The 18000-nt window shown below is 39.3% G+C and overlaps 1 protein-coding gene across 1 annotated transcript in view; it reads left to right on the top strand.

Moving 5' to 3' along the window:
* Positions 1-18000, top strand: part of shank3a (SH3 and multiple ankyrin repeat domains 3a) — a 246875-nt gene that overhangs the window by 196835 nt on the left and 32040 nt on the right. The window contains exon 13 of the mRNA XM_053500203.1: positions 16331-16406. Within this exon, the coding sequence (XP_053356178.1) occupies positions 16331-16406 (76 nt within the window). The remainder of the gene's footprint in view (positions 1-16330; positions 16407-18000) is intronic.

Raw genomic sequence — 18000 nt, 5'->3', positions numbered from 1 at the left:
TTGTCTGACTCCTGATGAGGTGCTTCAACATTTTCGGGAGATGGCTACAGTATAGCCTAGAGTACCTGTATAGTAGACCGAGCAACATACACTTATTGCCTAAAGTATTTGATCACCTGCCTTCACATGCATATGAACTTGAGTAACATCCAATTCTTAATCTACATTGCTTTGTTCAAGGTACAGTTGCTTTGGTTGGCAGTCATGTTAGATCTAGGGTGGGGTTAGTTTTTAGGAGTTGGGCTCAACCCCTTACTTGAAATTAACTCTTAATGCCTAAGACATTTTGGACAATTTCATGCTCCCAACCTTGTGGGAACAGTTGGGAGATGGCACACAGCAAGGACATGGATGAGTGAGTTTGGTGTGGAAGAACTTGGTGTGGAAGAACTCGACCAGCCTGCACAGTTCTGACCCCAAGCCAATAGGACACCTGTGGGATAATATAGATCAGAGACTGCCTCACAAATATGCTTTTAGGAATGGTAAAAAAAAAAAAAATTCCATAAATACACTCTTTATGGAAAGAAGAGTTGAAAGTATTAAAGCTGCAATGGGTGGGCCAACCCCACCCTTTATTGAACCCTATGAGTTAAGAATTGGATTTTTTTGTAAGTTCATACAGTATGCATGGTGAGTGAATACTTTTGTCCTTATAGTGTACAATGCAGAGCTCTCGGTAGGGGTTGGCATTGCAGCTTACCATTGGGTGCTCCCACCTGAGGCGGGCAGGGCAGTCCTTGATGCAGAAGTCTAGGTAGAGGTTAAATGGGGCAGCCCCCAGCACAAACATCAGGTAAAGGTGAATTTACAGCCCAGGTCTGATTGAAGGCTGAAGATGCTTCCCGCGACCTTGGCACTGCTCTGCCCCTTGAGATTGTCGTTCCATTTCTCTGGCCTGCTGAGATCATCACCTTTGCCTTTTATCTTAGAAGATGCCATGCTCTTTTCACCTCCTTTCTTTACTCCTGACTTTAAAGACTTGATTTTATCACTCTCTTCTGACCCCAAAGTTCCCACGCCTGCCTGATGACTTTACTACACCTCCCTGCTCAAATGAGGATGTCACTCCATCCCCCTGCTGTCTCCTCGCTGTGAAGTAGCTCTTACTTCCCCCTCTGGCATTGTAATGGTCATTACTCCCCTCTCTAGGTTTGCTGTGGTTGTTGTGCCACCATATGGCATCACTTTGGTCATCAATTCTCTCCCTAGTTTCATGGTGTCTGTCACTCTGCCTACTGCAGCCTTGCCTTTGTCGAGACTGACACCACAATTTAAGAGAAATACCATTGGGAAGGGGGGGGGGGGGGGGGTCCGTCTTAGGCTTTCCATGTGCAACATTGTCTTTTGTGTATCTTGTCAGGTTCATGGGTTTTTCCTCCATCCTGTCTTCTTATTTGTTATCTGGCAAGTGTGTCATTATTAGGATCACCTGTTCTGAGTTTAACGTGTATTAGGTTGTGTATTTATGTTTCAGCATTACGATTTGTCTTTGCCTTGCGTTTGTGTTTTATAGTTGTTGTATGTATGTCGCACTTAGGTCAAGAAGGAAATCTGTACAGTATTGTGTAAGTTTTCCTTTTGTCCCCCTGAGCTTGACTACACAAGACTTTACAGGTATGTTATTTTGTTTGGCACCAGGACGATGGCAGTAGATGGTTATGGTGCTGTACAGTAGGTTGTGGGGTAGGATTTCTGTGGATTTGTTTTTTTGTTTTTTTCAGATTTGATCAAATTGGAATATGGGGAAAGAGAAAGATAGATAGGTAAACAGATAGAAATACAGTTTGGTTTGGACAGGCTGGCTTCTGGTCCCTGTGGGCAAGGGTGAAACTTTGTTGTTCATGATCCTGTCACCACTTATTTACTAAATAATAGTTTAGCATTGATAATCAATTAGTCAATATACCATGTTAAAGTGTGGTGTAAATGTTAGGCTGACCGGTTTATACAGTGAATATATATATATATATATATATATATATATATATATATATATATATATATATATATAAAATAAAATGAATTATTAAAATGTTTCTTAATGAGATCATTGTACATTAACACAGATAACACACGTGTTATATTTGTGTGTGTTTGGCACCAGTAGAACTACTTGAAATAGCTGTGGCATACGCACACTAGATGTTAGTTTTAGAGCTGAATGCCCCTGTAATGAAGATTACAAGGTGTATAGATGGACTGTTTTGGCTTTTGTCTATTTTTAACACTGTGCCTCATTTCTATAAGATTGTAAGAGTTTGATGAATTGTTCATCTACACACATGGATATGAAGGCAAGGAAAGGGTTTTCTGAGGCTGTAGACCACAAGGTACTCAGTGTACTGGCACTTAATGCCAGTAGAGATTATGTGAGTAGCTGCAAATTCTCACTGTACAGTACATCAGCTGCCAAGTACACCATTGGGTCTTTGGGATAAGTCCTAAATGACTACTAAGCTATATGCTTAAATTGAGCTCTGCCTTACTACTGGATAAAACTGTTTGCCAAAAAGAAGCAATACATGTGAAATTACACAGCATTTACGGAGCACCGAGCTGTTTTTTTCTCTACTGTGACTTTATGAAAAAAGTAGCCACTTAATTATGCTGATGAAACATGAATCAATTGTGAATCACTGCTGCTTTATTACACCCCTCCCTGTTTAATATTTAAATATGGACATTATTATTTTATTATTATTATTTTACTAGGATCTTTTGCACAACTAAATGCCAATATTTATTTGCCCATTTTTTTTTATATTTAATTTTTATTATGAACGTCTATGTACAGATTGCATGTTTGTATGTCCACTAGTGTGTACCAAATGTGTTTTTTGCTGAGTGAATGTGAAGTAATTATGATTAGTAATAATGTATGGGATTGGCTTAGCATGATTACAAAACTGTTAAGTAATGACAAAGGAGCCTATAGATTATAGTAAAAAAAAGTCTATTATCATTCTATTAATATATTAAACGCTACTGTTTACTATAGTGTGCAGTACAGTAAATATTGCAGTTTACTACAGCGTGTAGTAATTATTATAACAAATATTATAGTTTACTATGATATTCAGACAATTACTAATTACTATAGTAAATACTACAGACTACTACAGCATGTTGTAATTACTATAGTAAATACTACAGTCTACTATGGTTAATAGACAATGACTATAGTAAATACTACAAACCACATGGACTAAAATATTTACTATAGTTATTGTCTACAAACCATAGTAGACTGTAGTAAACACTACTACTACTACAATTTAATACAGTGTGTAGACAATTTCTATAGCAAATACTACAGATTACTAAGGCATGTTGTAATTACTTTCGTGAATACTATAAATTCACTATAGTGAATACTCGAACACCACCACATACAGTATAACACAAGACTCGCATCCGGTGAAGGACTCGTACAAGGCTAAGTCATACAATGTGTGGAAAGCGGTGAGGTAGTAGTGCTATGGAAGTCAAAACCCCAACATAGTGATTCTAGAAGCCTGTGGCAGGGCCTAAAGACAATTACTGACTCTAAAGCATCAACGAACGCGGACTTGTCTCTGACACCTTCTCTGCTCGCTTTGAGGCTGTGCCTTACAATGTTAAAGATAATGCTACTGCTAGCGGCGCTAACGACTGCAGACATGAAGAGAACGCCAACACCTGAAACGCATTCATAGCATGATATGAGGAGAACACTTCAGGAAAGTTACAACCAGGAAGGAAGCAGAGTCCTCAGAGCCTGCACAGACCAGCTAGCATCTGTGTCCACAGGAATGTTCAACCTCTCCTTATCCAAATCAGTAATACCCACATGCGTTAAAAAGTCCATCACTGTCTTGCCCCCCAAAAAACTCATCCTGCTTTCCTTAATGACTACCCTGTAGCCCTGATTTCATTAGTGTTTTGAGCAGCTAATCAGAGACTGGACTGGACTCATTACAGTTTGCTTGCCGTTGAACCACTCAACAGATGGTTCCATCCCTCACCTTCTTCATACATCACTCACTCACCTGGACACTAGCAAGGCGAATTATGTTAAAATGCTCTTTGTTGACTACAGTTCAGCAATTCCCTTCACACCACCAAGGTAGGCACCTTTGACTTTCATCTCTGTGTCAATGGATCTCTAATTTTTTAATTGGCAGACTGCAGGCAGTAAGGATAGGCAGACATGTTTCATCCCCAAACCCCCCCCCCCCCCCTTACCCTCAGCACTGGAGCCCTGTGGGTTATGTTTCTTAGCCCCCTGCTGGAACTGGTGCAAGGGTAACAATCTTCTCCTTAACATCAGGAAGGGAACAAAGGAGCTGATAGTGGACTTTAGTAGAGCAGGAGAGGAACTACGAGACCCTCGGGATCAACAAGAGACCAGTGGAGAGAGTACACAGCTTCAGATACCTCAGTGTTGAAAGACTTCAGACTGCCCTCCAAGGTGCTTAAGAACTTTTACTCCTACACCATAGAGAGCCTCCTGATGGGAAACATCACCACCTGGTTCGGGAACAGCACTATGCAAGACAGACGAGCTCTACAGAGGATGGTGCAATCAGCTGAGTGCATCATCCATAGCAAGCGCTCTGACCTGCATTCAATCTACAGCAAGCAGTGCTAGACCAAAGCCAGGAAGATTGTGAAGAAGCTCAGACCACCCCAACAATGGACGGTTCTCTCTGTTGCGATCAATAAAGCGCTTTCGCTTCCCGAAGTTCAACACAAGACTGACGAGATGCTTCTTCTTGCCTGTGTGCTCTCAACCAGAACTCCAGATAGGACTCAACTGATTGGACTTGCTCTGTTTGCTATGTTTCTTTCACACATGTGTTGAAGGACACCAAAACTAACCGTACGGTACATTTGAACATTTTCACATTGCACAGGACATATATTTTTGCACATTTCTGGTTCTGTTTACATATAAATGAGGACTAACTATTGCACTTTAAAGATGGAGAACCACTGCTGCTCATCATTTCATTTCATTTCACACTCCATGACTACCCATACTGCTGCTGTTTGCATATTGCACACATTGCACTTTCCATATACTTTATACAGTTTATTTATACAGTTAATACTTTTTTTTTTACATTTTTATATATTTCTATTTTATACTTTATTATAACAAAATTACTACATATTGTAGATTTTATATTTTACATTATTTTCTATTCTTTTCATTTGTCTCTGTTATTTCCTTTTTCGAGGTCATTTAAGCATTTTACTGCATTTCATAGTGTGTATGGTTGTGTATGGTTTAAATAAATAAAAAAAACATTTGAATTTGTGTAGTTCACTACAATGCGTAGTCAATTACTGTACAGTAGTAAATCCTATAGTTTACTACAGCTTGCAGTAAATACAAGCATTACAGGTTACGACAGTGTGTAGACAACTACCATACTAAAGATTACTACGCTGCAGTTTACTACATTGTGTACCTAATCATCGCTACAGTGTGCAGTTAATTACTATAGTACGTTTTACAGGTTACTACTGTATACTGTGCATTCCCTAAGTGTAGTAAATAATACAGGTTACTACAGTACAATGTGTAGTTAATTACTACGTAAATACTGAAGGTTATTACAGTGTGTAAATTACATTTACATTTAGGCATTTGGCAGACGCTCCTATCCAGAGCGACTTACATTTATATCTCATTATACATCTGAGCAGTTGAAGGTTAAGGGCCTTGCTCAAGGGGCCAACAGTGGCAACTTAGTGGTTGTGGGGTTTGAACCTGGGATCTTCCGAACCGTAGTCCAATGCCTGTAGTAAATAATACAGGTTAGTACTATCTGAACTTACTACGTGAACTTAATTGTTACATAAATCTTACAGGTTACTACACTGTGCAGTCACTTACTATAGTAAATAAATAATACAGGTTACTATGGTATACTGTATACACAATCACTATAGTAAATATTACAGTTCACAGTGTGGTGTAGTAATTACTATAGTAGTGTGAGTGTATTGTCCAATTCCTTTTTTTTTTACTGTGGTGCAAGTTCTCCTTTGTGGATCAATAAAGAAAATCTATCTATTTTCTGTCTCTATTTAAAGGACATAAAACAGACTGATCTCAGCACTTTTCAAAAACATCTTTAAGTATAGCTGGTTGGTTTGGTCCGACAGTTTAAGCTTTATATTGTTGAAAGGCAGAGATATTTCTGGACCTATGGTGGATGAGAAGGTGGGCAGTCACTGTTCAGCTCTGCAGGTCGTGTTGCGTCTGACTCTGTCTGCTGGGTCATAACTCAGTGTCACACCCTGCAGCCACAATGCTCTGGACTGATTGTGTTTTATTGTGTTGCTGTACCTCCAGCATAACCATGATAAAATGTTTGATGGGATAACAACCTGGCCTATGGCCTATGACACACTAACCACATAGTAATGTAGCACCAAGAACCACTTTAACACAAAGTGCCATGTAGATTTTATTGGAACAAATATTTTGTACATGAAAAACGTAAAAGAAAGAATTTTAATGTAAAAGTGAATGTTTTGCAAGTGTCAGGTGCTATGTTAGGACTTAAAATAAATTTACAAAATGCTGTGTAAGTATTTTTCTGTGTATTTAACTATTATAACTAATATATACTTATGTATAGATTTCTCAATGCTGTTTATTAAGACTATAATCAGGACATTTAAAGGATCCTTTTTGTTAATTATGCAAGCGTATGAAATAGCACTTGATACTGTATATAGGGCATCAGACTGTATCTTCTGCACAACTGACTTGAAGGTACGAATGCTAATGTTATTTTGGAAATTTGGAAATCCTGATTACGTGCGCTTAACTCCGCTGTAAACACAAATCTACCTGCCTATTGCGTATTATAAAAATGTCAGTGCTGTGCTTGGAGAAATAAAACATGTCTCCATATTTCAACCCATTTTGATTTTAGAACAAAAAAGGAATATTTCTCTCGTGTCTTCATGATCCCCTCTCCAAAGTCTCTCCATTTGCAATTCCCTTTTTATTACCTCTGAAAACGGCAAGTGAACCAGTCAAGTGCGCGGTTCATATCTGACCGTCTAATCCGTCCTCACAGAACTGGGTTGACTCGACATGGTGAGCAGAGAGGCCACAGAGAGATGCACGCTGTCTGGTATGGGAAAAAAATTGTGAGATTAAGTAAAAGCATGAAGGATGTTGTAAGAGATAGAGGACAGAGACAGTGATGGGAAAGAGGTGATACAGAAATCACATCAGTATCAGCTCAGAGCCTGCACATCATTATCAACCATGGAGGGAAAGCAGACATCACACCGCTGCGCTGACCCATTTACTGCACCATGTGTGTGTGTGTGTGTGTGTGTGTGTGTGTGTGTGTGTGTGTGTGTGTACTGTGTCTCTCTTTTTTGGGGGACATGACCACATGATGACCTATCTTGACCTGTTTTATTAAAATAAATTAGATTTTATATGAAGATTTTAGAGCACCGGACACATCTGTTTCGGTTAATGAGGTTAATCAGTGTGTTCGGGTGTAGCCAATGCATTAATTGCCACAACATGGTGGTATGCACACAGCTGTTTAGTTGCGTAAATGAAGGAGGACACTTAAGTAAAAGAATTGAGAGTTCAGCATATCTGACACCATAAACATTTTCCTTCAGTGAAAAGGAACTTCAGTGTCCTTCAGTCAAACGCATCCAGGTTTATATGGAGAGGACAGGACACTGTGAGCAGGATACACTTTAGATCATTTAATAGGAGTCTGCTTTACTTGTGTAATAGAAACTGCAGTCGTGAAATCTTGTCCACGAAAAAAAGCATCAACCAGCTTACTATTGTACTATTGTACTACTTATCCGAAGTGTCATGTGACGGATTGTATAGTGACAATAACGGTGGCTTTGTTTCTAATGGTTATAGGGTGCTATGAGCCAGTCAAAAGTTTGGACACAGCTTAATTTATGGTCTAATCATGGCCTTTCTTGGGACATTCAGCAAACGACCTTTTCCAGAGCAACTTACAGTATATTTATCTTATTATACATCTAAGCAGTTAAGGGTTAAGGCCTCGCTTAAGGGCCCAACAAGGACAACTTGGTGGTTATGGGATTTGAACCTGCGACCTTCCGAACCATAGTCCAATGCCTTGTGTTGATATTGACATGTGTCTGCTACGTATTCTCTGTAAATCCTTCATAACGGCTCTAATCTGAGGTTCTGTTTGTTAATTGGTGATTTCTGAGGCTGGTGACTCTTAATGAACTTCTCCTCTGCAGCAGAGGTAAGCATGGTCTCCATGAAAGCCAGTTTCATCATGGTGCTTGATGGGTTTTGCAAATGCACTTGACACAATACTGTTTTTGCAAGAACTGTTCCAGAACAGCTGACCTTGATGTCTTAAAATAACAATTAACTGCTGTTGTTGTAACTTTATTACCTTCTTTCATAGTTTCAAATAAAATCTTGCATTAGAAGTTAGACGTTAGATGTCCATACTTTTGTCATTTTTAATACTACAGTAATTTGATATTTTTTTCTCCTTCATTTAAGTTCTTCATCTGCTAATATGCCTGTTGAGTCTTTTGATTTATAAGCCTGAGAAATCCATCTGCACTGTGCTTGCTCTTCTAGTATCTTCACACTGGCACAGATGGTTGCAGGGTTCAGAGATGCATTTATTTAAATGATGATGATGATTTAAGGTCTGTGTCCTATATGCTTAAGGGGAAAATCTGGGCAGAATCAGGCCATAAATAAAATTTTGTACAGGGTAAGATGTCTTGGAAGTGACACAGAAATGATGAAAATGTCATTATTTTATAGATTTTCTGAATTCTTTATGTTTTGTCTGATAGCAGAAAGGAGGACTTTTTGAGTTCCTCTACACTCTTAGAACCCTCAAGGGTTCTTTGGATGTCATTCTTACTTGAGGCAAAAGACGGCATTAACACCATTGTTGCATGTTATGTCCATAATTACAGTTGCATATTTCATCCATATAAAATTGCTTTTCTGTTATCTGACCTCTAAAAGCATAAGATGGTAAGAAATGATTAAGATACAGGTCCAGAACCAGTATACACTAATCATCCATAAGATTAAAAACATTACCATTAGAACAACATAGATTTTGGGCTCCCCTTGTAACACTGGGGCAGCTCTAGCTCTAGGGCGTGGCTCCATGGGAACCCTGGGGGTGTGGTACCAGAAGGTTGGCAGCAGATCCTTTGGGTACTGTGGGATGCAGGGTGGGGCCTCCGTGGAACAGTTTTTTTTTTTTCTGGTGCACCCATGGGTGCTTGTTCTGATTGGCATCTTGAACGTTTAGAGGCCGGGTCAGGGGCCTTGGGTTTTTTTGCCGACTTGGCCATATGCCCCATGATGCAATGCAAAGTTCTGGTTCCTTTCTATCGTGGCCAGCATTGACTTTTTTCTGTAAAATGTGCTACATTGGCTTTTCCTCGGGATCGGACCAGATGGGCTGGTTTTTGGTACCATGGGCATGAATGAGCTTTAGGTGTCCATGATTCTGTCACCAGTTTGCGGGTGTACAACCGATAATCAGTGTTAATGTAATGGCTTATTGGTGTATACTCTGTGTATAAACAATTGGGAAATCCTAATAAAATGTTTGCCAGTATCTTAGAGAATGTTTAATATATACATTATATACACATGAAACAATATATACTGTACTGTATTTATATACTGTATGTAAGTGCTATATACTGTAAATTAGGGTTACTATAAATGCACATGAGGTCTGTCAGGTCCATTAAATCACTATTACATCACAGATGGTTGTCTCAGGTTAACCATTAGAGACCCTTGTATAAGTAGTCATAAGTCACCAGTGAAGCCATTAAGATGTTTAACAATGTAAAAACCTATATTTAAAATCCATAATTAACGATTAATAAAGCACTAAGAAATAACTAATTCCTGTTTTTTATTTTTACGTTTACTTATAGCCCATAGGGAACACGAGTTTGAGAGCACGATAACACGCTGAAAGGTAAAGATAGATGTGGTTACATAATTAGCTATAGGTTAAACAAGCAGGTTGGCAGCCATGTCTGCGTTTTGTTTCTGGCTAACTAATGGGATTGACAGATGTAGGAAGAGACACAAAACTCGTGTGGCACTCTGAAATGCCACTTTCTGTTTGGTTTTACGACATCTTTCTGTTATATGTTCTGACACAGGAGAGTGTGTGTGTCTCATGTTGCCCTCAGTCCTGATTGTTCTTTTGCCATCTGGAGTGAATGAGTCTCAGCTGTACTGCAGGAACTCCTAATCTCAGTTCTTAATCCTGATACCATATGACACCAATAGCCAAAAAGATGCAGGAGATCAGAAAACACAGTATGATTCAGGAATATACTTTAACCCTGATTGATCTCAACACTGTTTCCTGTGCTGGGGTGATGTAAAGGTCTTTTTCTTAGAACTTATTCATTTCAGCTAATGCTTGGTCCTTTCATCATGCTCTACAAGATGGAAATTTATGTAAATATCAATTTATGTAGTGAGTAAGCATTTTTGTCTATAATTGTTGATATAGGGAAATCATTTCTCAGAATTTAAGTAAAGTCATTATTTAGAATTTCTACAGTATTTAATTCTGAGTAAATGTTATATTTACGGTACCAAGTACTATCGTTAAAAAATATATATATTTGCATCACAATTCTATACAAATTACAAGAAAAATCCACCCTGAATGATTTACAATTCATGCCCATGAGACACAATGACACATTATATAAGATAAGAACGATGTTTTTTATTAATTCATTGCACTCAACCGTTAAAAAAAAGGAATAGAGGCTTAAAGGGTAAGCTGAACAAGCACGCTTACAATGAAATTTTTTTGGAACTTTAAAGGAGTAAACGATTGATTAATTAATATGAATACATACTCAAATCAGCCATAACATTATGACCACCCGCCTAATATTGATTCTGTCCCCCTTTTGCCACCGTAACAGTGATGCACTGAGTGTTCTGACACCTTTCTATCACAACCAGCATTAACTTTTCCATCACTTTCCATCTATACTAGCGCTTCTATTGGCTCGGACTACACGGGCCAGCCTAGACTCCAAATATGCATTAGTCAGCCTTGGAGTTGGCCACCCACGACTCTTGTCACTAGTTCACCGGTTTTCCTTCCTTGGATCACTTTTGGTTTGTCCTGTCCACTGCAGCCTGGGGACATCCTTCAATTAAGCATCAATTTTAAAGTTGCTCTTACCCAGTTGTCTAGCCATCACAATTTGGTAATACCTCAATTATAGTTACAATGGTGACTGAAAATGGATGGGATATTTTAGGCAGCAAGTGAACCTGTGTTGGAGGCAGAAAAATAGGCAAGCGTAAGGAATTGAGTGACTTTGACACAGGCCAAATTGTGACGGCTAGACAACTGGGTCAGAGCATCTCCTGCAGCAGTTCCTGGTCTGCAGTAGTCAGGACAGGACAAAGAAAACCGGTGAACTGGCGACAGGGTCATGGGTAGGCAATGCGTACTGATGCACATGGGGAGTGAAGGCTGCAGATCAAATTGATGAAAAAGTTAATGCTGATTGTGATTGAAAGGTGTCAGAACACTCAGTGTTTCATTGTTATGGTGGCAATGAAGGTGCACCTACTCAATATTAGGCAGGTGGTCATACTGTATTGTTATGGCTGATCGGTGTATATTCCTTTATTGTCATTGCATGTTGCATGAGTTTTACATTTCAAACTTACCTCCATCTGAATAAACAAACAAACAAAAAAAAGAGTTTACATGTTAATCATTACAATTAGACAATATACTTACTCACTCACTCATCGTCTATAACGCTTTATCCTGTATTCTGGGTCACAGGGGGGCTAGAGCCTATCCCAGGAGACTTAGGGCATGAGGCGAGCTACACTCTGGACATGATGCCAATAAATCTCAGGGCACACACACGCACACACACACACACTACAGGCAATTTGGGTACACCAACTAGCCTAACCTGCAGGTCTTTGGACTGTGGGAGAAAACCTGAGTACCCTTAGGAAACCCACCAATCACAGGGGGAACGTGTAAACTCCACGTGACACGTGCAAATAAGTGTCACAGATTGACACTTCAGGATATTCCACAGTTATTGAATTGAGTAGTCATTTGTATGAGTAGTGCAGTTGATACCAAATATGTACAAAAGTACAGCCTGTCAAGTGACTGTACAGTCAGTGTGTAATACAGTTTGTTCCAAACAGTGCTTGGTTTTGTTTAGTTCTTGTATGGCTCTCGAGGAGAAGTTGTTCTTGAGGCCAATTGTCTATTAAATGATGGACATGAAGCATCTACCTGAAAGCAGCAGGTCAAACAGGTGATTCTCAGAGTAGGATGTGCCTTTCAGGTTGGGAGTTGATCTACTGTGACGACAAGAGCCGAATAAGTTCTCGGTGGAGGACAGCGAGCAGCCTATGATTACCTGGGAGGTTAATGACCCTCTGCAGTGCTCTCCTGTCCGCTGCTGAGCAATAATTTTATTGTTCCATCTAAGAGATCTCGGGAAGTAGAGTCACTGCTGTGCCTTTTTAACTACTGCTGGTGTGTTGGTGATGCAGGAGAGATCTTCAGTGTTACTTCCAACCGAGCCAATTCCATGAGTGGTGGTAATAGACAGTAACAGCCCTAACTACATGTATCGCTCCATGTCGCTCCATCGCTCCATGTCACGCTTCTATCAATCAGTAATTACACTAACTGTTGGTCACAGTGTGGGTAAAAGTAGGTTATAAGGTCTGAAAAGTGCAGAAAAGTGCAGTCAAAGAGGCACTTTAAGCAAGAAAAACAACACTTTGTCTCATTAGTAACTGCTTCTAAGTTGTCTGAAATTGCCTTTGCATCGCATGTGTTGTTTTCTCATAGCTAGCTACATACTGTAGCTAACTAGGTTTTAACACAAGGCTGAATCCCAAATCTCTCCCTAACCCCTGATAAAGGGCAGTCCTTGGTGTGTGGGGCATAGTTTTGCGAGTAACGCGGTTTGCAAGTGTTCTGAAAGACGAACAGTTTTTTAATTAATTTTGACTTGGAAAACAAACAAGTCTTGGTTTACGAGTACCGAGTATCATGTATCACGCATGCGCTTCCTGTTTTGACGCCATGTCACGTGATCACAACTATGCTAACGGTTTTTCTCTCTCTTGCGTTGCGGAATTGTGGGTAATTGTCTCCCCTGCTGGCTCTTAGTGTGACTACGTGTGTGTGCGTAAAACTTTTTTATTTAAAATTTTATTTTGTGTCTGTATGCGTGTGTATATAGCGTGCATGTAAACCAAAAGCAAGTCTCATTAGAGAGGTTAAAAATCAATTTTCTCATTCTGCTCAAGGCTCCTCCTGCTCTTTCTGTCTGTGTGCGCACGTGTCATTGGACACCGTGCCACACATACACACAGACCCCTCCTTTCGCCTTCACAGACACACAGACATGCACACACTCTTTCTTTCTGCTCTACACAGAAACACTGCTCTGTCGTGTTTCTTTTGTGTAAAGTGCAGTATACGTGCATGTTATTCACAAGTTCTGACGCGTATCTTTCTCGTTACACATGGTTACTCACGACTCCAGACATCCGTTGATTTCTTTGTCTGTTGTTTTATTTTCAACATCAAAGTACAACGGTTGTTACAGTTTCTTGCATAAATCCACTGTAGTCACGACAAGTCTTTGCTGTGTTCTGTAAATTACGATATTACGATCAAAAGCTTGTGTTCTCCACACCTTTCCGTATCCTTCCGTGTCTTAACAACAACTGAACGACTAACATAGACGTGATAGACATGCAGATACACAACTGTGGTATGACGTCACAGAACAACTCATGAAATGATGTCACAATACAACTTACGAGTATAATACTAAATGCTTAACTAATAAACTTAATGGACAACACTTAATGCTTAACTAACAGACTTAATGCCTAATGCTTAACTAATACATTGAAATGAAATAAACAAAACAACAAATCACAAGTATGAAATATGGCCCTTACATGCAGGTTAGTTTGTTTATTTTAACTTTACAGCAGTGATTTCGTTAGTGTGCCGCTCAATCAAGTGTCATTGGAGAGATTTCTCGTTTATTTTTCCGATAAAACAGTGTGTGTGAAAAGAGTGGAGGAAGGGTCTGTGTAAGACAAGAGGGGGGAGAGGGATGCTTACTTTAGCTTCACACACACACACACATACACACTGCCTGCCCGCACAAACGGAAGCACTTATCTGTCGGGATTTATTTTTACTTTTTTTTTAAAGGTAAAGTGCAGGTTAGTTTGTTTTATTTTTATTTTATATTTGTGGTAATTCATTTTATGTATTAATTTTTTGGGGCTGTGAAACGAATAATTTGAGTTTCCATTATTTCGTATGGGAAAATTTAATTTGGTTTACGAGTCTTTTCTGGCACGAATTATGCTCGTAATCCAAGGTTCCACTGTATATTCATAGACTGCTAAAGTAACATTATAAATACAACTAAAGTTAACATATTATCCCACAAACATGAAAAAAAAAACATTCTATACTCACAGCAAGATTATTCACTAACTGCAAGATCCCACTATTAGCAGCATTGATTTATGTGAGTTCCGTAAAATTAGAGAAAGATGCGGAAAGTTTTGTTTGCGCATGCACAGTGAGCGTATGTAGGACGGATTTGCAGGTAGGATAGATTTATAGAACACCAGCTGAAGACCTGATTGGTCAAACGGAGTCATGTGATCATTGCTGCTGTGACTGATTGGTGAAACAGTCATGTGGTACAGTAGATCTACCGGCTGCACGTGTAGAATAAAAGTCGAGTGGAGCCGAATGTAGTGGAGTAAGAGTAGCGTTTCTTCTTCACAAATCTACCCAAGTGTAAGTAAAAATGGTGCAGTAAAACTACTATATTACTCACATAAATGTAACGGGGTAAAAATAACTTAATATTACCCACCTCTAAATAATAACCGGTTATATCAACAGACAAATCATAATCTGTTGATAATAAATCGAGTTTGTGGAACTGTTGTATAAAAGCAATATCGCACTCTATGTTGTGCTGTTGTGCTGGATATCAACACGGTTGTGCTGTCTTTGATGTTCCTTCACACGAATAACAAGGATGCAGCATCAACCAACTAACCAGCATTAGATTACTAAGCACTTCTTAATTTCATCAGTATATCCATGCGCATATTGTATACAGTACTAATATGTTTCAGGCTGGACTTAACCTTATTATACTAGGTATGAAGATTACTATGAAATAAAGAGGTTCATATTAATTTTAACTGATAACTGAACACTAATTACACTTCTGGAGTTTATTGTCTGTTCCAGGGTGCCTTAAAAATCTCTGTCACTGTGTGTGTGTGTTTGTGTGTGTGTGTGTGTGTGTGTGTGTGTGTGTGTGTGTGTGTGTGTGTGTGTATGTGTGTATCCGTATTCTTATCTGGCCCTGTCTTCTTCCAGAATATGATGAACGACTGCCTTCCTCCTGCTCAGTGTATGCATACAGTATGTGTGCGCCTGTGTATTGCTTCCGTTAAACGATTATCTATGAATTTCCACCTGCAGTGCTCGCCTATCTCCTATCTATCGTTTTATCTCCCCGCCTTTCCAACCATTACCTTCTCAAAGATCACCCCAGAGTCTGTGCTTGCCCGAGGTGATATTATTGCTTGATTCTTTATCTGGTCTGATTTTGCCCAGAGATATATGACAAGTAACATCGCTGTATGCATTCTGATATACAGACTAAATGTCTCTCTAGGAGACACAACTGGAATCCACAAGGCACTGACGAACAAAGTCGGATAAAATAATGAAATAAATATTCATCACTAGTCTGGATCTGTACCTGTTACACTCTTACTACAGAAATCCAAACTGAATGAGTCTGGGTATGCTTGCTTTGGTGAGTCACATGTTAAGGAGGGCATGTTGGCATCATGTGTGTGTGTGTGTGGTCATGTGTGGCTAAAAGTGTACATAGCAGATTGTCCTTCTGCAGGGGAGCTGAGCATTGATTTTTTTAGCCCAAAGTCTAATCACATAAATCTAGCAAGACTTAAGATGCCAGGCTTATTAACCAGGCGCTCTGCTTCAGGATTAATGAGGCACTTTTTTCACTTATGCACACGCTAGCAAACACACACACACACACACTCTATTACTTTCTCTCTCTCTCTCTTACATAAGCTTAAAAACCTGCCAGTCAGACAGACAAGATTGCATACATCCACAGTTTAAAGATTAGACAGTTGACATGTTTGAGTTGGATTTGATAATGTTTTGTTTTCCAGAAACAAGAGAGGATCGTACGAAGAGGCTGTTCAGACATTACACTGTGGGCTCCTACGACAATTTCACCTCCTACAGGTAAGGTTGGTAGCGGTGTGTGTGTGCGCACTCATACATGTGTGAAATGCATTTCAGCGTGATAGCGCATAGTCGCATTTGATTTATAAGTTTATGTAGTTTTTTTTCCCCTAAGCCTCTTCTGCCATCTAGTGGTGGAAGGCCAAAAGTGACTCTGCTCCTTAGAAGCATCAATAGTCATTTATTTGCCTTATTGTGTTTATCATCGCCATCTCCTAAATTTAATTTATTTTACTAATGATACTTGTTTGTGGTGTCAATGATGGCTAGTGCTCTGGGAATTACTTTAGTCAAAACAAAAAAAAAGAAAGATAAAATTCATCAAAGACAATTTATGCACAGAGAACGTGTCCCCCCAAGAGACCCTTTTGTAACACCCGAATGACACGGGGAAGTGATTTTGACTGGGATGAAGAGATGAGACACAGGGATGGAGTGATTTAAGCAGCAATGTGGAAAGAGAGAGAGAGAGAGAGAGAGAGGATTAATGACTGGGATGTCTCTGTCAAACTGCACATCTTTACTCCATCCATCTTCGCTCAGTCAGTCAGCACGACAACAGCAAACAACCAACAGCAAACAACCTCGCCTGCAGGATGAGCTTAAAGAAAGCAGCTTGCTCCTGTGTGCCACTCACATGCGTTTAGCACTCAATCGCAGGAACAACAGTTTGTATTGATTGGTTTAGCACATCGCAGGGACTCCAGCTGCTCTTGATTGACCCAAGATGGGATGCAGGATACTGTAACCAGCATGCAGGAGGACTCTGTCCAGGGTCCTTACTGTAGCTCTGGGGTGGATGTGGAGTGTAGTAGCATACGTTTTAAATAAAATCACTAAAAGAGAGCAGAAGAGATGGTTTAACAGTAATATTTCCAATATTTCAAAAAAAAATATGTCTACACTAACTCCATTAGGTGCCAGAACTGTGTTGGACCATTTTTTTTTTTTTACTTTTACAACTGCTTTAATTCTTCATCGCATGCATCCAACAAGGTGTTGGAAAGTTTCATTTATTTCCTCAGTTGCTTCAGGTTTGTCACATGCAAATCTCCCATTCCAACACATCCCAAAGGTGCTCCACTGGATCAGCATCTAGTGCCCCCTGGAGGCCATTTGTACATACAGTAACCTCATGATCAAGTTCAAGACACTAGTTTGAGATGATTTTAGTACATATAGAACATGATTAGCAACAATACTCAGATAGGCTGTGGAATTGAAACAAAGATTATTCTGTACCATGGGGCCCAAAGAGTGCCAAGAAAATATGTAACACACCATTGCATTACCATCACCAGCCTGATCCGGTAATACAAGGCAGGATGGATCTGTGCTTTCATGCCAACTTTTTAAAAAATCCAAATGTCACAGCAAAAATCAAGGCAGGCAAGGTTTTTTTTTTTTATCTTTTTATCTTAATTTTCATACATTTTTTAGCGAAACATATTTAAAATCTAAATACAATTTAAAAAAAACTATTATACAAAACTATTTCTAGAAGGTTTCTTAATTCCAGGCATAATTCTGCTTCTTCCTGGAACATACAGTAATTCTTAAAAGAAGCTGTAATCTAATACAAGCATGAACTTAA

The sequence above is a fragment of the Clarias gariepinus genome, chromosome 7 (assembly GCF_024256425.1).
Source record: "Clarias gariepinus isolate MV-2021 ecotype Netherlands chromosome 7, CGAR_prim_01v2, whole genome shotgun sequence".
NCBI lineage: Eukaryota > Metazoa > Chordata > Actinopteri > Siluriformes > Clariidae > Clarias > Clarias gariepinus.
Note: the sequence above shows the minus strand (reverse complement) of the source record. Positions and strands in the feature narration are given on the sequence as shown.